Source organism: Nematolebias whitei, chromosome 14 (genome assembly GCF_014905685.2).
Source record: "Nematolebias whitei isolate Nwh7 chromosome 14, NemWhi1, whole genome shotgun sequence".
NCBI lineage: Eukaryota > Metazoa > Chordata > Actinopteri > Cyprinodontiformes > Rivulidae > Nematolebias > Nematolebias whitei.
Genome location: NC_056511.1, coordinates 6,838,224 through 6,863,452, shown reverse-complemented (window position 1 = coordinate 6,863,452; position 25,229 = coordinate 6,838,224). Strand labels below are relative to the sequence as shown.

At 40.2% G+C, this 25,229-nt stretch overlaps 2 protein-coding genes across 2 annotated transcripts; both read left to right on the top strand.

The window, feature by feature from the left end:
• Positions 1-516: 516 nt before the first annotated feature.
• On the top strand, positions 517-16,191 carry LOC119420810 (gastrula zinc finger protein XlCGF8.2DB-like). Its single transcript, XM_037688237.1, has 6 exons — positions 517-556; positions 5,774-6,088; positions 8,583-8,590; positions 15,136-15,278; positions 15,492-15,663; positions 15,748-16,191. The coding sequence occupies exons 1-6, from the start codon at positions 517-519 to the stop codon at positions 16,189-16,191; spliced, it is 1,122 nt and encodes a 373-aa protein (XP_037544165.1).
• Positions 16,192-17,982: 1,791 nt separating this feature from the next.
• LOC119420809 (zinc finger protein OZF-like) lies at positions 17,983-25,012 on the top strand. Its single transcript, XM_037688236.1, has 3 exons — positions 17,983-17,992; positions 21,512-21,826; positions 23,700-25,012. The coding sequence occupies exons 1-3, from the start codon at positions 17,983-17,985 to the stop codon at positions 25,010-25,012; spliced, it is 1,638 nt and encodes a 545-aa protein (XP_037544164.1).
• Positions 25,013-25,229: the final 217 nt, after the last annotated feature.

Below are 25,229 nucleotides of genomic sequence, written 5' to 3'. Positions count from 1 at the left end.
CTTCATCTGTTGGTTTGGACTTTTGACATGTAAGAACAGGAGCAAACTCTCGGGGATTGTCAGGATGTGCAGCAAAACTGCTGGCATAGACCTACGGAACCTCGCTGACCTACACAAGGTGAGGTCAGTGAATAAGGCCAGGCAGATTCTGGCAGATCCTGATCATCCACTCCATGGTGAGTTCAGGTTGCTTCCATCTGGACGCAGGTTTCTGCAGCCCAGATGTAGAACAAACAGATTGAAAAACTCATTCATCCCCATAGCAATCAGGTTTCTCAATGAACACTAATTTCAATACTGTTACTTTAATGTCTTAATGTCTTGTGTATATATGTATGCGTATGTATATATGTGTATGTGTGTGTATATGTACACATCTACTGACTGTGAAACTAATTGCTCCTCAGGGATAATAAAGATACTTGAACTTGAACCACCTCTACTGCATCATCAACAGGAATGCACATAAAGAGTGATGTGACATCAAAAGAGACCATTGTTTCATCAGTCTCCATGATGACATCCCTCTCCTTATCCGCAAAGTCCATGGTGTTCTGTATGTGGTGTTCTGAGCTGCCAACTAAAGGGATGAGTACAAACGCCAGCTATTTGGAAACATTGTAAGTGACAGAGTTAATCATGCTGACAATTGGTCTTAAAGGTACACCTTGTTTGTGAATTTTAGGTAAACCATACAGACTAGGTGTGGCCTCCTCTGAGTAAAGTCTGTTCCTGGATCTCTTTTCAGCGGTCCAAAAGAAGAAAACTGAGTGAATTCAAATTCAGTTTATTTATATAGCGCCAAATCACAACAAAGTTGTCTCAGGGCACTTACAGGAACATTCACATACATAAAAGCCAATTAGTAAAGTTCTCTATCTAAGGAAAGAGTGAGATACGTAATAGTTCAGTTTACAATAAGACTTCTAAAGAAGCCACTAAAAAGATAGACATTTCCTTATCAGTCTCATACAGCAAATCAGAAATAAAATATATTGTAAAGGAAGAAATGAATAAGAAATGGCAGGAGGAATGGACCAAGGAGCAGAAAGGGAGACATTTTTATTCTATTGAAAAAAGTGTGGGTAGGATGAAGGAAACATGAAGGAGGAGGAGGGAAGAAGATATTTTATCATGACTTAGATTTGGTGATACATATTTAAATTCAAATCTAAAAAGAATAGGAAAACATCCTACAGGAGTTTGTGAATGTGGCCAATCACAAGAGACCGTAGACCACGTACTTATAGATTGTATAAAATATCATAGAGAAAGAGTTATTCTTCAAAATCGATTTCATGAGCAAAAAGTACAATTTAATTTAGTTGAGTTGCTTCGCTTAAATTCAAATCACATTTTAAATAGGGCTTTTTCATTTTCTTGTAAAATCAGAAGTTTTCAGGGGAATATAGGTTAGGGTTTAATTCTGGTTCACACTCCAATTCAGCAGGTGGCGGTAATGCACACTAACAAGCTCTTTGCCAACCGCCAAGAAAATCAAAGAAGAAGAAGAAGGGGAAAAAGAAGAAGAAGAAGAAGAAGTGTTTATGCGCCTTAGCTTCAGCTGCAATGGACCGTTTCTACTTTTATCGATTTATAAACTTTCTGTAACGTTTGCTGTTAATCCAGCTTCTTGAGTTCGGCCCAGTAACTGTTAAATGAAACTTTAGATCAACGACAGCTAGCAGATGTGGAGACATCAGGCTAAACAACGACTGGAAGCATCAGCGAAAGAAATGACGAAGTTTCTGAACAAGACGGGCCCAGATCATGAAGAGGAACTGTCGCGTTTAAAAGAAAAACTGCAACAAACCAAAATCCTGGATGCTGTTTGGAACCCCAGAGTTCTTCTACACAGATTAGGTTTGTATAAATACATTAATCTTCTTTAGTGTGAAGATGTTAGCTGCAGTTTTTGTAGCTAAATGACTTAGCATCTGTAGAGGATCATGTGCTGTCGCACTTTTACCGCTTTTATTTAAAACCATCCAGCCAGAACCGTGTTGACGGAACACTGTATTTTAGGATTGAACTGCAGGCTCCAACAGAGATGAGTGATGGTTGTTTCATCAGTCTGTACGTGTTTCACATTGAAGGGGTGTTCTGTTCGGCCACTATACATCGTCAGACCGCCATACGCGTAGCATAAACTGACGGCTGCATCTATCCGCTGTGAGATCTCCATATGCTTCTATTTAATTAGCCATATCATATACTTTGTTATTGTTGAAATCAGGTCTCTCTTGTAAATGAGTACTCGAGGCTCAATGGGATTAACCTGTCTAAATAAAGGTTGAATGAATATAACAGCTGTTATAATATAACAGCTGTATGACACCCTGAGTTAGCAGTTAACCTGTCACATCATTGTACACTGTTAATAACATTTTCATTTCATTTCATTAGCACACAAGTGTTATACAAAAAGTGTTTGGAAGAAGGCACCTCCAGGTGTTCTGTTGGTGTCCAGATAACCAACTTGCAGCTCCAGGCACGTCATTGTCTGCTGAACCTGTAAGAATAAATGTGTAATATGTTTTAATGAAGGTTTACTAATACCTGTCACATAATTTCATTTCATTTTTTTTTTTCCCATTTACCCCTTATTTACAGATACTCTCATTGAGTCACGAGAACTCATTTTCAAGAGAGACCTGTTTAGGGAGCAGATGGTGGGGGTTAAGGGCCTTGCTCAGGGGCCCAGAGTGGGGCAAATGAGGGTGGAGGCAGGTGTGGGTGTTTCACCTTTTCCACCCACATTTTGATGTTGACGGTACCGGGAGTTGAACCTGAGACTTTCTGATCACAGGCCCACCTTCTCTAACCTCTGCTCCACCACTCCCCCAATAATCCATATATTGTAAGTTACAACATTTACTCACCTGCAGGTAGAATCCACTTTGCACAATGGGAAGAATGAGATGCTTCCCATCTTCTAAACATCTGATGCCACAATTTGGCCGACAGAAACTGAAAATAAAATGAAGCTATTTAGAGGACATTAATCTCTAGGAGCTGCACTGAGTACAAAAATCCATCCAGGCTTGCTCCAAACTTTAAAACTGTAGGTGCACACTATCATTACAAATGCAATTAAAGTAATTAATAAAAATAAAACAATTATCAGCATTTATTCCACAGTATTGCAGCAGTGTGGCTGCATGACCTGCCTTGCTCTGCAGTGCATGAACAACCTGCTTGTATTACAGCTGATGTTGAAACTAACACCCAGACTCTGTGATGGAGGACTTTAAAGCTTTGGCTCTGTCTCTGCTTTAAGATCAATAAGATTGTGTCCCACCTCTTTCAGAGCTTTTCAGGAAAAATATGTTGCCTTTAAATGAGATATAACTTCCACAAGTTGTGACAAGGTGTCTTCAGCTGACCCTGAAGCTTGTGGTGTTTCAACCTCTGCTCCTGCAGGAATGATTCCACTTCTCTGACTGCTCTGTCTTTGATCACCTGCCTCTTTTCTTGGTCCATGCACTGTGGAACCGTGTCTCAATTTAACGTTTTTAAATGTACTTTCTAAATAAATTTGACATGATTCTCCCCAGCACTGCTCAAATGAGGAGGAGGAGGAGGATGGAAGGGGGAAGAGCCCCCCTCCTGTTGTCCCCCCACCCCATTCTGTGCAGAGCCCAAATGAGATATTGGTATTTAAACATTTACTGTACACAGAAAGATTTTTTAAAACTTTTATTTAAATATGTATCAGTCTTGACTGACTGCTTTAAAAATAAATCTGACGAATTCTCCACTGCTCGCTGAGCTCTCATGACGGAAAGGGGAGGATGGAAGACTCCTTCTGATGTTCTTCGTGTTCGGATGCGAGTTTAAAATGAGATCCCTGTATTTAAATGCATATTTACCAACACAGAAAGATGTCACACAGAAATAATTTTAAGACTTTTATTAAAACATGTACCTAGGCCTGTCGCAATAAATCAATAAACCGCATGATGAACGAAAATTATCTACCTCATTTTAATTTACCGGCTTTATCATTTCTTCGTGTCTCTCTCTTTTAACCAAAGACACGGCTCAACTCTGGTGCTCTTCACTGACCCCTTCCTTTCTCTTTTCTCTTTAAAATCTGTTCTAACGATCCAAAATTGTGTTTTTGGATAGTTAAAAGCAGCTAAGCTGAGAAGCTAAACTAACAGGCCGACCTTGGTAATAAACTTCCGACTTGTCGAGCTCCAAAATTCATGGTTGAAACCCGTGCATTTGTGTAAAAAGTAGTTTTTCTCTGCAAAAAGAAGCTGAGAACTTGTTTACTGATTTTTTTTTTTTTAATTAAAAGCTTTGTGTGAAAAATGCTATGCTAAAGAGCTCAAATCACCGAGCGTCTGCCATGTCATGTCAAGGGTCCTCCCTCCCAATTTTCTTAAAGAGACACGCTGCTCAACTATCCATCCTTTGGTTCAAACAGTCTTGTACTACCATCAGGTGGTCAAAAAAGGTACTACACTCCAAACAAATCATACAATTCTTCTAAAATTTGACAATTATTGTTAAATTTCAGACAGTATTATTGTTTATCGCAGTAATTTCTGAGATAATTAATCGCCTAGCAAAATTTGTTATCATGACAGGCCTACATGTACCAGACTTGACTGCTTTTGGTTCTCCAATCCGACCATCGACACACGTTGATGCAGCTTACGGGTTGCACCTGTTTCCTCCTCGACAACTGATTGCTTTTGACATGAAAGCTGCATCATAAGAAATTCTTCATGCGTTTTCCATTATCGCTGAACAAATGAACAGGTCTGTGCATGAAACGCAAAATCCGGTAACAACACAGGTTTGAGGCAATGCACCGCACACTTCTTCATCTCTTCTGAGGCGCCTGCTCTCAGACGAAGCAAATCCATCTTGTTGTCCAACGAGCGGACATTCGACAGAAAGAGAGACGGCATGGGGAGTTTACCGGCTTTAGCGTTAGCTCGTAGCCTCACCATAACCCCCGTCCGGCATCCTCTCCTCTTAAACCGGGAGCAGCGCTTCCTCTTCTGCCCGCTGGAACGCCTCTGCTGCAGCTTCCAGGTAGATGACTTTAAGATCTGCATTCTGCCGAGCATAGTTTTGAGTTTGTTGCTGATTTCTGCTATATTTCGTGGCAAATCCGCTCCTATTCTCATCAGTTCGGTTCGGCTATAGTTCACACGCATAAATCGTGCGGAGTCAGGCACAGAGTCAATATCAAAACTTCTAAAAACTGGGATGGTACCGGGAGCCTGTGAAGCTGCATCTGCTCTGAGCGCAGCCATCTTGAGTGAGATAGATAATTGTACCAATTGGCTTTTTTTATGTCTGTGAATGTTTTTGTACAATGACCTGAGACAACTTCTGTTGTTACTTGGTGCTATATAAATAAACTGAATTGAATTAAGTTCTGTTCAGTCTGAAGCTGGTTTATTATGGAGGCAAGTAAAAAGGTTTTTACAGTAGAGTAATGAATGTTTGTGGAAATACATTCTCCTAATATGATCATATTTTTGCATTTTCTCACAGCTCATAAAAAATCTGGAACAAGTTTAGAAGACTCTGCAACATGTTTAATTTGTTTCTTAAAGAACCGACTGAAAGCTCTACATGTTTTACCATCTTCTGGGAGTCAGCCATAAGGACCTCTCTTTTATGGATTTAGTTTCATGACATTTTTCTGACGTCCAGCATTAGATGTTGTTTTGAGCTGATCAGTGAACACCAGTGATGTTTGTGTGAATATAAAGTTATAACTGTCCTTATTGTTCATGTGTTTCAGTGTTCCATGCAGATGTTCAGCAGTCGGTGCTGTTTAAAAAAGAAGCTCCTGAAGAATGGAGTTCTGGTGTGGACCAGAAGGACCCAGAGACCCTCATAAAGGAGGAAGAGGAGCAACTGAGGATCAGTCTGGATGTAGAGCAGCTCAGTGTGAAGGAGGAGACTGATGAGACCAGGTTCTCCTTCACTGCAGTTCATTTGAAGAGTGAGGATGATGAAGAGAAACCTCTGTTCTCTCAGCTTCATCAGCAGCACCATGTAGAAGATGGAGATCTTCCAACCAGCAGCTCAGATGACCAGATGAAAGCAACAAATGGTGGAGAAGATTGTGGAGGATCAGAAATATCAAGGCTTCTGGAAAAATCAGCTGCAGATTATGAAGAGAAACATTTTTATTTAAAGGAAAAGGAGCAACAAAACCAAATCCTGGATGCTGTTTTCAGTCACAACGTTCATCACTACAAATTAGGTTTGTATATTTGGATCAACTGTGATGATGTTTGTAACATTTTAGTCACTGTTTTAATGAAGCTGACAAACTTCGTCTTTAAGAAGAACGTTTATAACCAACATTTGTATTTGTAACTTAGCTTGCTGACGGATAAAACAATGACATGGTTACAACGTGAAAACAGCAAATGTTGGTGCCCTTTGAATAAATGAACAGGTCATGTATCTGCTTTTCTTTATAAAAACACAACCATTAGAGAACATTTTAGGCCCCGGGGGTGGGATTTATTTTGTTTGTGTAACCTCTAGGTGTAAAACAACATTTTCAATCAATAGATTTTTATTTGCTTTAATCTCTGGTAGTACTTTGTACTGACAGTTACCTGAATCTCTGTGACCATGGTCATCTACCACTCTCAAACAGGTCCCTCAACATGAACAACTGACTTTCAGCTCAGCAAAGTTACTAAGCAGGAAATTGCGTACATCCTCTAGTGCAGTGGTTCCCAAACTTATTTGTGCCACGTGATTTTTCACATTGATTATTCTAGTTAGAGATTCGTGAGTCTAACAGCCTCAGGGTAGAAGCTGTTCCTCAGTCTAGTGGTTCTGCACTTAATGCTCCTCAACCTTCTGCCTGAGGGGAGCAGGGCAAAAATTGTGTGTGCTGGGTGTGTGGGGTCCTTCATGATGCAAGTGGCCCTCTTCCTGCATCTGGAGGTGTAGATTAGTAAGCACTTTGATAACAGTTACTATTTTAAATGTGCTATATAAATAAATGTGACTTGATTAGATGTCTGTGATGGTGGGGAGACTGACTCCAACAGACTTCTGTGCAGCCTTCACCACTCTCTGCAAAGCTTTTCTTTCTGCAGCTGTGCAGCCTCCATGCCACACATTAATGCTGGAGGACAGGATGCTCTCCGCTGCACACCTGTTGAAGGAGGTGAGGACTGAGCTTTCCAGTCAAGCTCACCCCAGCCGCCTGCGGAAGCAGAGTCTCTGATGTGCTTTCTTGATCAGGCTGGTGGTATTGTTGCTCCAGCTGAGGTTGTCATTCAAGTGCTCTCCCAAGTTCTTGTAGCTGGAGACCACTTCCACCGCAGATCCTTTTATGTTCGTGTGTGTGTGTGTGTGTGTGTGTGTGGGGGGGGGGGGGGGTTATTCCGTCTGAAGTCCACGACCATCTCCTTCATCTTATTCACATTGATGTGAAGGTTGTTCTTCTTGCACCAGCTCTCCAGGTGTTCCACCTCCTGCCTGTAGCTGGGCTCATCATTGTTTTTTGATGCGTCCAACCACTGCTTTATCGTCTGCAAACTTTACAATATGACAGCCTGGATGGGTCGGTATATAGTCATACGTTAGCAGAGTGAACAGGAGGGGGCTCAACACACAGCCCTGGGGATAGCCCGTGCTGAGGGTTATGGTAGAGGAGTTGAAAGTCATGGATCTTCACAGATTGTGGTCTGTTGATTAAGAAGTCTAGGACCCAGTTGCATAGAGAGGAACTTAGTCCTAGTGTGAGTAGTTTGTACTTCAGGGTATGGGGAATTATGGTGTTGAAGGCAGATGTGAAGTCCACAAAGAGCAGACGGACGTAGAAGTCCTTCTGCTCCAAGTGGGTGAGAGCAGTGTGGACCACAGAGGAGATGGCATCCTCTGTTGATCGGTTCTCCCAGTATGGGTACTGGTGAGGGTCCTCGTTGATGTTGAAGGTTGTTTTGATGTGGGTCATGACCAGTTTTTCAAAGCATTTATCAACTATCGGGGCGAGGACTACTGATAGTCATTCAGACCAGTCACTGTAGAGCTCTTTGGAACTGGGATAATGGTGGCAGTCTTCAGGCAGGTGGGAACTCTTTTTTTTTTCGGCGCCGCGCAAGCAGGCAGCTCGTCTCAGCAGCTTGGCAACAATGGAACTGATTTTTTTCTTGAAAACTTTGTTTTTATTTTCTTTTTTTATGGTTTCTATTTTTGGAGAAGGTGTGAGTGACCACGCTCCTATTGTTTACTCTCGGGACCAGCTGCTTTCCATCCGCAGCTCCGCTGTGCCTCCTCCTGCAGAGCGACCTGATATCCCCTGGGAGCTGAGAAGGAAGAGACGTGGGAGACGTGCGGGCATAGGGCAGAAAGTACAGACCTGTCATCCCATCCATGATTATGGGAAATGTGAGATCTCTTCACAACAAAGTGGATGAGCTGGCGGCTCTAACGCGACATCAAAGGAGCTACCGGGAGATCAGCCTCATCTGCTTGACGGAGACATGGCTGACTGAGTTAACCCCGGACTCACATATTAACATGGACGGCTTTCATTTACTTTGTGCGGACAGAACCAGAGGGAGTGGTAAGGAGAGAGGAGGAGGTGTGGCTGTATTTGTGAATGATAGATGGTGTAATGCTGGACATTTAACCATCAAACAGACGCTCTGCAGTAAGGACATTAAACTTCTAGCAGTTGGTATGAGACCACACTATATTCTGCGGGAGTTTTCACACGTTATTGTAATAACGGTGTATGTCCCGCCCTCTGCTAATGCTGCTGCAGCCTGCGACATCATTCACACCACCACCAGCAGACTCCAAACACAGCACCCACAGGCCCTCTTTCTGATCTCTGGGGACTTTAATCATGTTTCCCTGTCCTCCACTCTGCCTACCTTCACCCAATATGTCACCTGCCACACCAGAAATACCAACACACTGGATCTACTTTTTGCAAATACCAAGGAGGCATACAGTTCATCACCTCTGCCTCCCCTGGGGGGCTCAGATCACAATCTGGTTCATCTGCAGCCTGTGTATAAACCCCTGGTGCGCAGAGAACCAGCTGTGATGCGCACAGTGAAGCCCCCAGTATACTGCTGCGTACATCCATACGCAGAGGTACACACGTACGTACGCAGAGGTACGAGTGTACCTCCCAGGGCACATCCGTGCAAAGCTCAAATTTTTACGAACGCGTACGCGGTGTCGCACAATGAACTGCCCAGCGACGGACTGTTTTGTATGTGACATCAATGTATTAAATTCCCCTTCTTCATCCCTGATCTGGCCTTTTATTTTGTTGTTTTTTGCCAAGAGGCAGTGATCTCTTCCTCCTCCCACAGGGAACTGTGCTGGCACCGTTCCTCTTCACCCTCTACACTGCAGACTTCACCATCAACTCCCCACACTGCCATCTGCAAAAGTTCACTGATGACTCTGCCATAGTCGGCCTCATCACAGCTGAGGATGACTCAGAGTACAGACAGCGGACTCAAGACTTTGTGGACTGGTGCCAGCAGAACCACCTCCTGATCAACGCTGCTAAAACTAAGGAGCTGGTGGTGGATTTCCGCAGGCACAGACCCACCTCACTGACCCCGGTGAACATCCAGGGAGCGGACATCGAGATCGTGGACTCTTACAAGTACCTGGGTGTTCACCTGAACAATAAACTGGACTGGTCTCACAACACTGATGCACTTTACAGGAAGGGTCAGAGCAGACTCTACCTGCTGAGGAGACTGAGGTCTTTTGGAGTGCAGGGGGTGCTCCTGAAGACCTTCTTTGACTCTGTAGTAGCATCAGCCATCTTCTATGGTGTTGTGTGTTGGAGCAGCAGCTTATCATCAGCTGAGAAGAAAAAGCTAGATAAGTTCATCAAGAAGGCCAGCTCGGTGCTTGGATGCCCCCTCGACCCAGTGCAGGTGGTGGGAGACAGGAGGACTCTAGCTAAAATAACATCATTGCTGGACAACGTCTCCCACCCCATGCATGAAGCTGTTGCTGAACTGGAGAGCTTGTTCAGTGACAGATTACTGCATCCTAAATGCACAAAGGAGCGTTACCGCAGGTCCTTCCTCCCAGCAGCTGTTAGACTCTACAACCATCACTGCTCCCAACAAACTCAATAAAGATTAAATACATGCTGACCTCTGCTAAAATACACACTCTGCCTATAATAATGCATTGTAAATAGTCTGCCATTCTCAATGTTCCAATACATACTGAACATTATTATTGATATTGTTTATCTTATTTCTTATACATTGTATTGTTTATTAACATTTAGGAACTTTTGTGTGAAATCTTTTTTATTTTTTTTATCTGTTGCTGCTGTTGCTGCTGTTACACTTGAATTTCTCATCCATGGGACAATAAAGGCTGTTTCCATTCTATTCTAACTGTTGCCAGGGTGAGAGAAGAGTTAAATACGTTGGCCAGTACCTCGCAGAGTTGATCGGCACAGTCTTTCAGCACTTTCCCCAGGATGTTTTTTGGGCCAGTTGCCTTGTGAGAATTGATCCTCCTGAAAGTACTCCTTACTTCTGCTGAGGTCACGCCGAGGAACTCTTCTTGTGATAAGGTGAATCTCGTTCTTGGTGATCTGTTAGGGTCCTTGAAGCATGCATAGAATCTGTTGAGAGCATCAGGCAGTGATGGATCCCTTGGGCATTGTGCACCTCTGCCTTTAAAATTTGTTATGCACTTAATGCCCTTCCACATGTTCTGTGTGTTTTGTGAGAAGAAGTGTCCCTTGATCTTGTGTGCATATGCTGCTTTGGCCCTTTTAATACCAGCTTCCAGCTCTAACCTGGTCTTCCTCAGCTCCTGTGAATTGCCAGACCTGAAGGCAGTGTCCCTGGTTCTCAGCAGGGTGCATACTTCTGCATTCAGCCAAGGCTTTTGGTTCTGATAGCTTTTTACATTCCTGAAGGTGGTGACATCATCAGTACACTTATGCCCCTTTTGCACTGCCCCTAATAAGCCCCAATTCTGGGCAGCCCGCCACAGAAAAAACCCTTTTGCACCAGCCCTTTAGCTAGTATATTTAGCTGATTTGAGGCTGATTCAGGACCTCTTTTCGTCCCTGCTTCTCTGGTGGGACCGAGCGAGCTCAGTCGAGCTGAGTCCGGACCAAACGTGAATGCAGGACTCCGATTGGTCAGGGGGAGGAGTCACTGGATCTCAGAAACTTTTCACTGAGCCGCCATTTGCAATTTCTCTGGATGCGGAGCAGCAGCTGGATGTATTTTTAAGATTTTAAAAACAATAATGACAATGCCGTGTTTAATTCTGAAGTCCAGGTGTATTTTGTGTTTGGTCACAAACTATAAAATTCGAACAAGCGGTGTCACCGCGGAGGATCATACGAGCTGCCGAGCCGTTGAAGCCCGCGAGGCCGAACCCCGAGCCTGAAGATTAAAAATAAATAAACGGTGCCAGCTTTATTGTGAAATCCTGTTTTCCCTTTGACTTTATTAAATAATCTGTTTGTTAAAGTTAATTCAACTGAAAAATTATAAAAAGACTAAATTATTGGATCTCTCAGGAATATTTCCCTCAAACATGTTTAAAGAAGAGACACAGCCTTTGGTTCAACATTATTCTAACCCACAGATGTACAAATCACAAAACAAGCATTACACTTTAAATTAAAGCTTTAAATCAAAGCTAAACTTTAATTCAAAGCTAAAAATAATCTGTATACAAGAAAAAATAATCTGTATACAAGAAACAAAACCACAATGAGTGCAAATACATCAAATGATGAAGAAAAATATAGAATTTTAAATATAGATATCCTGATGCATGCTCAATAATCCAGGTAGAAAAATCTAAAACAGTTAAGTCTGATCCTCTGGACGTTCAAAAACAAACAAACAAAAAAAAATGTAGAAATGTTTCTTCTTTCATCCGAAAGACTTCTTCAGTCTGAGGAGCTGTATTCAGCTCAGTCTTATATAAATTGCTATGAGCTGAATACAGCTCCTCAGACTGAAGAAGTCTTTTGGATGAAAGAAGAAACATTTCTACATTTTTTTTTTGTTTTGTTTTGTTTTTTGAACGTCCAGAGGACCAGACTTAACTTTTTTAGATTTTTAATATAAATGTTTTTGTAGAATCTGGTTCATCAGGGGGCAGCACGGTGGCGCAACTGGTAGAGCTGCTGCCTCTTAGCGAGCATGTCCTTGGTTCAAACCCCAATCCAGGGGCCTTTCTGGGTGGAGTTTGCATGTTCTCTCCGTGCATGCGTGGGTTTTCTCCGGGTGCTCCGGTTTCCTCACACAGACCAAAAACATGCATGTTAGGCTGATTGGTAACTCTAAATTATCCCTAGGCGTGAGTGAGAGAGTGAATGGTTGTTTGTCTCGTTTGTCTCTATGTGTCCCTGTGATGGACTTGCGACTCGTCCAGGGTGTACCCCGCCCCTCGCACAGTGATTGCTGGACATGGGCAACAGCGACCCCCATGACCCAACATGGAACAAGCGGGTAAAGATAATGGATGGATGGATGGTTCATCAGGTTTAATTCAGTTCAGTTTATTTATACAGCACCAAGTCACAACAGAAGTCGTGTCAGGGCACTGAACAGAAATATTTATATATAAAATAAGTTAACAGAAACATTCATATATAAAAATAATAATTTAATATTATTTATCTGAGGAGCAGACTGCTTTGAGTAACTCATCACAGAACTCTCATTAGCGGGACTTGGACACGCCTCTAGAATTGGTACTAAAGTGCAGGTGCAAATACAGGCTGAGCTGAGCCAGGCTGAGTAGGGGTGTGCAGAGTTGGGGCTGATTAGGAGCAGTGCAAAAGGGCTGTTTACACGGCACTTTTGAGTGCATCCGCAGCTTTCTCTCTGCGGTTCTGCTGTTCATTTACACGACACCAGTGGCCCCCCTCTTGGAATCCGGAGGTTTTGAACCCACCTTCCAGAGTGGTTTTTTGCTGACCCCCCGCTGATAATGTAAACCTCTCCCGTTGAGGCTTTGTGTTAAACCACATGCACGCGCGGACAGACGCTATATTTCTATGAACATGGCGGCAGACAGTGCTTTCAGAACTACGACTGATGGAATATATTTTTAATCTCGTAGTTAATCTATGTCAGATTCTAGGTGCTGTGACCGACATCTGTGTTGGAAGAGACACAGTCTGATCCAGTTCTAATGTTGCTGTTTATAGAACGTGGCACGCGCACATGTCGCGCTGCACTATAACATACTAAATGTGCTAAATAATAAGTATAATAATCATAAACAGTATTTATGTTAGTGTGCGAGATATGATTAAGCTCTGAGCTAAATGAAGCTATCTGGACATTATGTAATTCAAATTTAAAATGATGCTAAACATATAGCGTGAACACGAAAGTTGAAAATGAAGACATCAGGCTTAATTTTTATTTATTTATTCAACACCACAAACTGTATGTCACACAAACACTGATAATTAAACTGAATACACTATTAAAAATGTTAACTGCAAACTACATTAATTAACTGGACTCTCCTCTGTTTTCATTCTTGATGTCCAACATTGTCCATCTGGCTTGTTCAGTAAGTCACTCCTTTGATTAATGCAGCTTAAAACATTGAATGGATTGAATAAAAGAACTGAGGGGAATTTTAAATAAATAGTTCATCCAACATCGCTCTCTCTTCGACGTCCTCCTTCAGTGCACCTGGGCCGAGCCTCGTTCAGAACCGGTTCGCCTGGTGGAAGGACAGCTTCTTCTTCTTTCGGGGAAAATAAAAACTCACTTGGTTGTTTTGTAACTGAAGTAAACACAAACTAACATTATTAAGAACATTTGATTTACCTGCAGTATTGAGCTACTGATTATCATGGAATAAAGTCCGACATCGTCTGCTCGGTTCTGGTCCACTCAGCGACTGGTGTGGAGCTGTTAGACGAAGCGGTCCCGCTTGGCGTCAGATCTGTTGACTCTTGTTTTGTTTTGTTTTTTGTTTTTGGTTGTCAGTAGCAAAACTGGTTGATCCACTCTGAGAAGGTGCTATTTAAGAGACTGAGCTGAATACAGCACCTCAGAATGAGGAATTCTTTCGGATGAAAGACGAAATGTTTCTACTTTTTTTTTTTTTATTCGTTTGTTTTGCTTTGTTTTGTTTATTGAATGTCCAGAGGACCAGATTTAACATTTTTGAATTTTATGTACCTTAAAGTTGGCAAATCATGGTGTGAACTTGGTATTTAGTGTTTTTTTTTTTACCAAAATGAACAACAATCAAAACCTCAGTCTGTCTCCTGTTTTCTGTTTGTTTGTTTTTTGTTTGTTTGGTTCTCTTGAGTATTTATCTTAAATTTCAACACAAAACTATTAAAGAATAACAAGATATGGATGAGGACACAGGTTGAAAAGCTGGACTCGCTACTGCACTTGCTGTTCCAGTTTATCCTGGGATTTTCTAGTTTTATTTGTTTGCATGCCGTTCACCTGCTGGTGTTTATTTTACATCAATCAACCTTTATTTAGACAGGTAAATCCCATTGAGCCTCGAGGACTCATTTACAAGAGAGACCTGATTTCAACAAAGAAAGATGACAACAATGGACAACAGCAACAACAATAAACAATTATAAAAAGTCATACTACAGTTTTTTTTTTTTTTTTTTTTTCAAATAGGATGGCTAAAAGGAAAAGGTAACAAAAAACAAAAAAAACAGCTAGATTCTAAGGCGAATGTAGAAAACTAAAAACAGGAACATGTGAATATGGCTTGAAATATGGAATATTTACATGAAATATGGCTGGTCTTTACCTTAACATGTCTGCTCGATTTGTGTTTATCATCTTCTGAAAGCCAGTCAGGATGTCTGTCTCACTGAATTTGTTTCATGAGGTTTTTCTGCCGTCCATCATTAGATGTTGTTTTGAGTTGATAGTTGAAGTCAACATGTGATGTTTGGGTGAATATAAAGTTACAACTGTCCTTAATGTTTGTGTTTCAGTGTTCCCTGCATATGTTAAGCAGATGATGCTGATTGTAGCAGAAGCTTCTGAAGAATGGAGGTCTGATGTGGACCAGAAGGACCCAGAGCTCCTCCATATGAAAGATCGTCCAACCAGAAGCTCAGCTGACCAGATGAATGCAGTAAATGTTGGAGAGGACTGTGGAGGAGCAGGAACTACCAGGAACCCAGTTCTAAATACTCATGGAGATGATTCCAACTCTTCAGAGACTGCTGACAATGAGAATGATGATGAAGATGTGAATGATCCTGATTCTCAGCTGAAAGACTCATCAGACTCTGGATCAGAACCTGAAGACCATGACAAAGACTGGAAGGAGGGCAGGACTCCTGAGTCAGGTGTAAACACTGTCAACAAATCTTGCAGCTTCTCTGAGTGTAAGAAACAATTTTTCCACAAGGAATCTGATCAGGAAAACATGACAGATCATTCAAGAATAAAGTCCTCAAGTTGTTTGGTCAGTATGAAATGTTTTAGAGTGAAGAAACCTGGAGGCTCAAACAAAAAAATCCAGTCAAGACAGAAACTATTTAGTTGTCACGACTGTGGAAAAAGATTTAACGGAAAAGAAAATCTAAATCGACACATGAGAATTCACACAGGACAGAAACCATTTGCTTGTGATGTTTGTGGACAAAGGTTTGGACAAAAGTCACAATTAAACATACACATGATGATCCACACAGGACAGAAACCATTTGCTTGTGATCTCTGTGGACACAAGTTTAGACAAAAGTCAATTTTAAACCAACACATGAGAATCCACACAGGACAGAAACCATTTGCATGTGATGTTTGTGGACAAAAGTTTAAAATGAAGCCAGCTTTAAACCAACACATGAGAATCCATACAGGACAGAAACCATTTTTTTGTGATGTTTGTGGACACAACTTTAGAGAAAGGTCAAATTTTAAATGTCACATGAGAATCCACACAGGACAGAAACCATTTGCATGTGCTGTTTGTGGACACAAGTTTAGAGACAAGTCCAATTTAAACAAACACATGAGAATCCACACAGGACAGAAACCATTTGCTTGTGGTGTTTGTGGACAAAGGTTTGGACGGATGTCGCATTTAAACAGACACATGAAAATCCACACAGGACAGAAACCATTTGCTTGTAATGTTTGTGGACAAAAATTCAGACTAATGTCACATTTAAAAGTTCACAGGAAAGTCCACACATAAAGAATAAACAGTTTAGCTGTAAATATTGTGACAGCTCCTAAAGACACTTAAGTGTTCTGACCCATTTTAGACTGACCAACTTCATTTTTTGTTGTTAAATAGTAAGTGTGTTATGGAAAATTCTTTTACATAATTAATTACTTTTTACTTGCAGTAATACATGTGTTTTTGCATGCTCTACTCGTTAGTGCATGGATTTTCTCTTGGTCTTTGGGTTTCCTCAACAGACTAAAAAACATTTATGTTATATAAATTGGAAACATTTTTTTTTCTAGGCGTGAATGAAAAGGTGAATAGGTGGTTGTCCCTACTTTCTTTTTTTTTCCATGTGGCCCTGTGATGCATTTGCGACCTTTTCGGGGTCTTTTTTGCTCATTGCACAGTGCACAGGCTGGGGATCAGTATCAGCTTCCCAGCAAACCTGCACAGAAAAGTGGGTTAAGAAAGTGATGCCTGTTTCTATTAGAGGTGTAATGGTGCATTTATTTGTACCTGACTACCAGTTCATGCATCTAGGTAGATGTTAACTGCATTTTGCTAACTGCTGGGATAAAAAAAAGTAGAAGAATGTACCATGTACACCAGTGTTTACCATCAACATACTTTTATTTTGTGATACTTTAAAATCAGACTGAGTCCCATTCATCCTGTGAAGCGGCCTCATCTCCTAAACATTCCTTCGTTTCTTTAGCTTTCCACAACTCCTCGAAATTTGGACAGTGTCATAAAAAAAGACTATTTTTGTTTACTAACTTTAACCTGCCAAAATGAACTCATTAATATGAAAGACCTTTTCCTGAACCCTTCAACTAATCATAGTTATCAATGTTCATACATCATTGATTATAATTTTGCAATAAAATTACAAAATCTCACAACTGAATCTATGCTCATTTTAGTATCTATGTTTATATAAAGGGATTGTTGAGGAAAATTAACACAACAACTCAGACTTTTCAGCCTATTCACCTGTTCCTCTCATTGGTTCGGAGATACATGGAGAAAAGACAATAATCAGTCAGAGAGATTCAAGTTAAAAAGTATTACCAACATTTATTAAAGCTTTCAGCTGAAAGGAGACGCTCTTACCCCAAACCAACAGAGACACAGAAAAAACCCAAGACACGTCTGACCGGAGCTTTCAGGTTCCTCTGTATTTAAACACAAAGGTTCCACACAGAGACACACAGAATGGTAGGACCAGGTATAGGTCCAGGTGTATCTGAAAGACAAAAAACACATGTTAAGGATAGAAAAAATAATGACAAATACAAAACAGGTTGAGCAGAGTAAGTAAAGACAGTAGCAGAGTGAAAAGTGTGGTCAGTTTGTCCTCCAGTAGTGTAAGCCTATAGCAGCATAACTAAGGGACAGCTCAGGAAAACCAAGCCGACCCTAACTATAGGATTTAGCAAAAAGGAAAGTCTTAAGCCCAGTTTTAAAACTGGATAATGTGTTAGCCTCACGGACAGAAACTGGAAGTTGGTTCCACAAGAGAGGAGCCTGATAACTGAAGGATCTGCCTCCAATTCTGTTTTGGAAACTCTAGGAACCACAAGTAAACCTGCAGTCTGAGAGTAAAGTGCTCTGTTAGGAAAATATGGACTAATAAGATCTGTAATATAAGATGGAGCAATGTTGTTGTTTTTGAATGCATCATGGCTCTTCTGACGCACCGTTCTGTGTAAAGTTCGCTGCTGCGTGCAGTAAAGTCTTTTTTTCTCCCAACACGGATATAGTTTTGTTTTTTGAGCATCTGTTGTTGGTTTCCTGGTTTGCTGCTGTTGGTAGATGACAGAAGGTAAGCCTATTGATGTTATATCATTTAGTCTGGATGTTAACATCATCCATCCATCCATCCATTATCTTTACCCGTTTATTCCATTTTGGGTCACGGGGGTCGCTGGTGCCCAGTCACTGTGCGAGGGGCGGGGTACACCATGGATAGGTCGCAAGTCCATCACAGGGCCACATAGAGACAAACGAGACAAACAACCATTCACTCTCTCACTCACACCTAGGGACAATTTAGAGTTACCAATCAGCCTAACATGCATGTTTTTGGTCTGTGGGAGGAAACCGGAGTACCCGGAGAAAACCCACGCATGCACGGAGAGAACATGCAAACTCCACCCAGAGGGCCCCTGGACCGGGGTTTGAACCAGGGACCTGCTCGCTGAGAGGCAGCAGCTCTACCAGTTGCGCCACCGTGCTGCCCATGTTAACATCATGTTAATGTATATTTTAGTCATGCAGAAATTAAGTTGCATGTAGTGTACTGTTAAAGTTAATAAGCAAGTCATGCTCTCCATGTGCCTCGATATGTTTGTTTACTTTATGTATATGTGTATATGTATAATATACTTTATATTGCTTTATGTTGCTTGCCGGATGATCGAGCCTACAACTCTTTTTATATTGGTTGGTTGGTTGGTTGGTATGGTATGGTATATTGATTTATTATTTTTATTAGTCCTTTGCCACCTTAGTTGTCACTATATGTTTGTCTTGCCTATAGTAATAAGTTAATTAATAGTTTTTTGTATTGTTATTTCAGACACACAATACATAAATCAACTTGCCACTCTAAACTAGTTAATTTCCTGGAGAACACTAAACCTCTGCTTTTTAATTATTACACACATCAAAGTTCATGTTCAATAATCCAGGTAAAGTAATCCAACAATGTTCAGTCAGGTCATCTGGTCAGTTCCTTTTTTTTTTATGTCCGCCAAAATGCTACGTAATCTGTGACATTTTCACTAGTCAAAATAATTATTCTAGATATCTTCAATATCATTCTGACTAGTCAAAATGTTAATTCTAAATATCTTAAATAGAAAAACCGTCTGCATGAAAAAATATTCAATATATCTTGAATTTATTTGGAGATATCTTAAAAGGAATTTTGACTAGTCATAAGTACAGTTGTAGATATCTAAGTTAGTTTTGCCTAATCATTATTTGCTATCATTATATCTGCCATTTAATTTGTGCTAGTCAAATCCTTGCCGTACTATATGTGGTATCTAAAAATACATTTGGTATATTGAATAATGATGTAATTTAAGATATCTTTAATTGTAATTATGACTAGTCAGAACTAAAAGTGAGATATCTTGAAAGCAAATAATTCAAAAAACGTTCAATACAAAAACAACTGGACTTTATTTGTAACAGAAGACGTTTCGCTCCTCATCCGAGGAGCTTTCTCAATTCAATGAGCAGTGAGTGAGGGGTTCAGGTTACAATGCTGAGTGAGATAAGATACACAAACATATCCTGATGCATGCTCAATAATCCAGGTAGAAAAATCTAAAAAAGTTCAATCTGGTCCTCAGGACATTCAAAAAAACTAAAAAACAAAGCAAAAAAATGTAGATACGTTTCGTCTTTCATCCGAAATTCATCACATTTCATTCCTTTCGGATGAAAGACGAAACGTATCTACATTTTTTTTGCTTTGTTTTGTTTTTTTGAATGTCCAGAGGACCAGATTGAACTTTTTTTTTTAGATACAAATACATATGTAGATTTCACAATTCACACCTCAACACCTTAACAGTAGGGGTTGAGAAAGCTCCTCAGATGAGGAGCGAAACGTCATCTGTTACAAATAAAGTCCAGTTGTTTTTGTATTGAACGTTTTTTGAATTCATCATGTCCTGGATGACTGAGAATCTTCACCAGCATAAAGCAAATAATAACTTAACTTAAGAGATATAACTGTATTTTTGGCTAGTCAAAATTAATTTATCTATCTTGATTCATTAATTAATTAATTTATCTTGATTAATTTATCTTGAGCCTCCATACAACTTAATGGTAAATCTGATGTCATTTATACTAGTCACAATGTAATTAGAGATATCTCAAATAAATATTTTGTCTATTCAAAATGTAATTAAAGATATCTTAAATAACTAATGTAAGTGTGGTGAATCCGATTTTATGTTGAAATGGCTTGCCATACCCGTGTAGACAATATCAAATCAGTGACAACCAGTGGTCTCGTAGATTCGAACGTCATTGGTCACGTGACTCAGACCAAGCGAATCAAGTTCCGACTCAGCACTTTGGCGTCACTGTTGCTTTTTTATAATGAGCTTTAGCTCTAAATGGACCGTCTCTACATTTTTATCGTTTTATAAAGTTTCTGTAACGTTTACAGTAAATCCACCTTCTTGAGTTCGGCTCAGTAACTGTTAAAGGAAACTTTAGATCAACAAAAGCTAACAGATGTGAAGGCATCAGGCTAAACAACGACTGGAAGCTGCAGTGGAAATGTCGGGAGTTTCTGGACAAAACGGGTCCAGATTATGAAGAGGAACGGTCTCGTTTAAAAGAAAAAATGCAACAAAACAAAACCCTGGATGCTGTTTTGAATCCCAGAGGTCATGTGCACAGATCAGGTTTGTATAAATACATTAATCTTATTTAACGTGATGATGTTGGCTGCAGTTTTTTGTAGCTAAGTGACTTAGCATCTGTGGACCGTGTGGATCATGATGAGCTGTCGCACTTTCGCCGCACCGTTTTTAATCTTTTATATTTTTTTCATCCAAACAAAAACTTGTTGACGGATCCAGAAAAGCTGTTATCAAGGTGCAATTGACTTTAGAGTTACTGAACAAAATTTTAGATATGTTGTTAGATACTTATCTAGACTGGTCCTGGCAAGGGCGTCAAAGCATCCGTAATGTGGGGGGACACGTGGGTAGGTGTGTGCGTGCGGGCGTACAAAAGGTTTACACTAGTGTACAAAAAAGCAGCATTTCACCTAGATTTCCTTTGATTCCACACATTTAAAGCATGTTTCTCAGACTTGAATGTAATTTACAAAAATATTGTAAAGTTATTAGAAAATCCCAACATTAATTCTAAATCAGTTCAGAGAGGCTAATCTGATGTAATCTGATCATATTTCTTGGTTCTTGTTAGAATCTTTGACCTTTCACATCTCCATCAGTCTGGAGCTGGTTTCTTATGGAGACAAGTAAAAAGGCTCTTAAAGTAATGAATGTTTGTGGAAATACATTCTCCTAATATGATCGTATTTTTGCATTTTCTCACAGCTCATAAAACATCTGGAACAAGTTTAATTTGTTCCTTAAAGAACCGACTGAAAGCTCTACATGTTTTACCATCTTCTGGGAGTCAGCCATAAGAACCTCTCTCTTTTATGGATTTAGTTTCAGGACATTTTTCTGACGTCCAGCATTAGATGTTGTTTTGAGCTGATCAGTGAACTCAGTGATAACACCAGTGATGTTTGTGTGAATATAAAGTTATAAATGTCCTTATTGTTCATGTGTTTCAGTGTTCCCTGCAGATGTTCAGCACACGGTGCTGATTAAAGAAGAAGCTCCTGAAGAATGGAGTTGTGGTGTGGACCAGAAGGACCCAGAAACCCTCAACATAAAGGAGGAAGAGGAGGAACTGAGGAGCAGTCTGGATGTGGAGCAGCTCAGTGTGAAGGAGGAGACTGATGACACCAGGTTCTCCTTCACTGCAGTTCATTTGAAGAGTGAGGATGATGAAGAGAAATCTCTGTTCTCTCAGCTTCATCAGCACCAAGTGGAAGATGGAGATCTTCCAACCAGCAGCTCAGCTGACCAGATGAAAGCAGCAACTGGTGGAGAAGATTGTGGAGGATCAGAAATATCAAGGCTTCTGGAAAAATCAGCTGCAGATTATGAAGAGAAACATTCTTATTTAAAGGAAAAGGAGCAACAAAACCAAATCCTGGATGCTGTTTTCAGTCACAAAGTTCATCACTACAAATTAGGTTTGTATATTTGAATCAACTGTGATGGTGTTTGTAACATTTTAGTCAGTTTTAATGAAGCTGACAAACTTAGTCTTTAAGAATAAATTGTATAACCAACATTTGTGTTTGTAACTTAGCTTGCTGACGGATAAAACAATGACATGGTTAAACGTGAAAACAGCAAATGTTGGTGCTCTTTGAATAAATGAACAGGTCATGCATCTGCTTTTCTTCATAAAAACAACAATTAGAGAACATTTTAGGTGGTGGGATTTATTTTGTTTGAGTAACCTCTAGGTGTAAAGCAACATTTTCATTCATTTGTTTTTTATTTGCTTTAATCCCTGGTAGCACTTTGTAATGACAGTTACCTGAATCTCTGGGACCATGGTCATCTACCACTCTCAAACAAGTCCTCCAACATGAACAACTTTGATTTTCAGCTCAACAATGCTGCTAAGCAGGAAATATTGTACATCCTCTAGTGCACATATGTTAAACTCAATGTTGGATAAGAAATGCCCTTGCTTTATCTTACTTACTCAAAATGAGCCACATTCGGTGACAGGAGATGATTTTTAACTAGTATATTTACTTGCAAGGTCAGATTTTCACAACGGGTTACACAGTTATACAGAAAGTATACACATGAAGACCAGTCAGGAGAATCTGTCACGGGAAGTTTGTGAAACTTGTTTTTAATCACAGATTCGGAGGTGACCTTGAAGCAACAGCTGCATGCCTGCAGCCTCAAATCATCTCACCCAGCTCTCCCTGCTAACTCTAACATACCATTCATTGGCATTTAACGTTCTTAGCTAAAGTAATCAAAATCATCCATAAACTTTGACCAAAAGATCCCTAACACTCAAGGCTTGCGGACCAAATCTGGCCCTTGCTAACCTCTTCTCTGGCCCCTCATGATATTTAAAATGTAAATTACTTTTATTGCTTCTCATTTTGCCTAAAAAAACTTATAAATACTTCATTTTGTGCAGAGTTCTTGTGATACACACAAATCAACAAATTACTACACCACCAGATTTTTACATGAGAATTTAGAAACAGCTCTAGGCTGTCTAGGTCTAGGCTGTTACTATATATTATCTAATGACATTCATGCCCATGGTTGGTGTATTTAAACATCTGATCAGAGCTGTGAGTGTGCTGCCAAATGCAGAAAATGATTGAGCAGCATGTGGAGCAGAAACGATGTGTTGCTGATGAAACATTAAATCTGGGCAGAGTCCAGAGTTATAGTTTGTATCACAGTTCTGAAAAATGATTGAGTCTTTTCAGCATCAAAAGATTATTATAAATTGAAATGGAATTTTATGTACTTTTAAAGTTGGCAAATCATGGTTTGAACTTGGTATTTAGTCTGTTTTGTTTTAGTTTATATTTTTTTTACCAAAATGAGCAACAATCAAAAGCTCAAACTGTCTCCTGTTTTCAGTTTGTTTTAGTTTGTTTCTCTTGAGTATTTATCTTAAATTTCAGCATAAAACTATTAAAGAATAACAATTGGACAAGAAAAACTCTCTTTCTCTACACACATACACACAGAGCGAGCAAGCGAGCGCCCCTCCTGGACAAAAATTCACCAGCCGCCACTGAGTTTCACACACGCTTACTAACGAGTAGGTGGCACAGCTGAATGGACTGTACTTGTATAGCACCATTCAATCTTATCAAGTCTATAACTGTCCTTAATGTTTGCGTTTTATTTTTCCTTCAGACATTCAGCGGATGATGCTGATTGTATCAGCAGCTTCTGAAGAATGGAGATCTGATGTGGATCAGAATAACTCTGAGCCCCTCCATATGAAGCTTCCTCAGTACCAAGTGGAAGATGAAGATCTTCCAACCAGCAGCTCAACTGACCAGATGGATGCAGCAACTGTTGGAGAGGACTGTGGAGGAGCAGGAACTACCAGGAACACAGATCTAAATACTCATGAAGATGATTCAAGCTTATCAGAGACTGAAGTCAGTGAGGATGATGATGAAGATACAAATGGTCCTTATTCTCAGCTGAAAGACTCATCAGACTCTGGATCAGAACCTGAAGACTGTGACAAAGACTGGACGGAGAGCAGGACTCCTGAGTCAGGTGTAAACACTGTCAACAAATCTTGCAGCTTCTCTGAGTGTGAGAAACAAATTTTCCACAAGGAGTCTGTTCAGAAAAACAAGACAGGTCATTCAAGAACAAAGTCCTTAAGTTGTTTGGTTAGTAAGAAATGTTTTAGAGGGAAGAAAACTGGAGGCTCAAACAAAACAATTCAGTCAAGACGGAAATCATTTATTTGTGATGACTGTGGAAAAAGATTTAACAGAAAAGATAGTCTAAACAGACACCTGAGAATTCACACAGGACAGAAACCATTTTCTTGTGATGTTTGTGGACAAAGGTTTGGACAAAAGACGCATTTAAACTCGCACATGAGAATCCACACTGGGCAGAAACCATTTGTTTGTGATCTTTGTGGACACAAGTTTAGAGAAAAGTCAAATTTAAACAAACACATGAGAATCCACACAGGACAGAAACCATTTGCTTGTATTGTTTGTGGACACAGGTTCGGACTAAAGTCACATTTAAACACACACATGAGAATCCACACAGGACAGAAACCATTTGTTTGTAATGATTGTGGACAAATGTTTGGACAAATATCAAATTTAAAAGGACACATAAGACTCCACACAGGACAGAAACCATTTGCTTGTGATGTATGTGGACAAAAGTTTCGAGAGAAGTCATCTTTAAACAAACACATGAACATCCACACTGGACAGAAACCATTTGATTGTGATGTTTGTGGACATAAATTTGGACACAAGTCAAATTTAAACAAACACATGAGAATCCACACAGGACAGAAACCTTTTGCTTGCAATGTTTGTGGACAAAAGTTTAGAGAAAAGTCGCATTTAAACACGCACATCAGAATCCACACAGGACAGAAACCATTTGCTTGTGATGTTTGTGAACAAACGTTCAGACAAGTGTCAAATTTAAACAAACACAGGAAAGTCCACACATGAAGAAAAAACAGTTTAGCTGTAAATATTGTGACAGCTCCTAACAACACGTAGGTGTACCCACACATTTGAAATTGACCAACTTCAGTGTTTGTTATTGTACGTGTGGTGTGGAAAATTGTTTTCCATAATTGAAGTATTTTTCACTGACAATAATACATGTGTACTTGCAAGCTCTATAGTGAGTACATGGTTTTTCTCTTGGTCCTTGGGTTTCCTC

Bases quoted from the DNA above. Each gene is read 5' to 3' on its own strand.
- LOC119420809 (XM_037688236.1), top strand. The intron at 21,827-23,699 runs GTGGAGAAGATT...TTTTTCCTTCAG, and splicing joins CCAGATGAAAGCAGCAACTG to ACATTCAGCGGATGATGCTG.
- LOC119420810 (XM_037688237.1), top strand. From the start codon at position 517: ATGACATCCCTCTCCTTATCCGCAAAGTCCATGGTGTTCT. The intron at 15,279-15,491 runs TGGATCAGAACC...GAAGAAACCTGG, and splicing joins CTGAAAGACTCATCAGACTC to AGGCTCAAACAAAAAAATCC. The intron at 15,664-15,747 runs ATACACATGATG...TCAATTTTAAAC, and splicing joins GACAAAAGTCACAATTAAAC to CAACACATGAGAATCCACAC.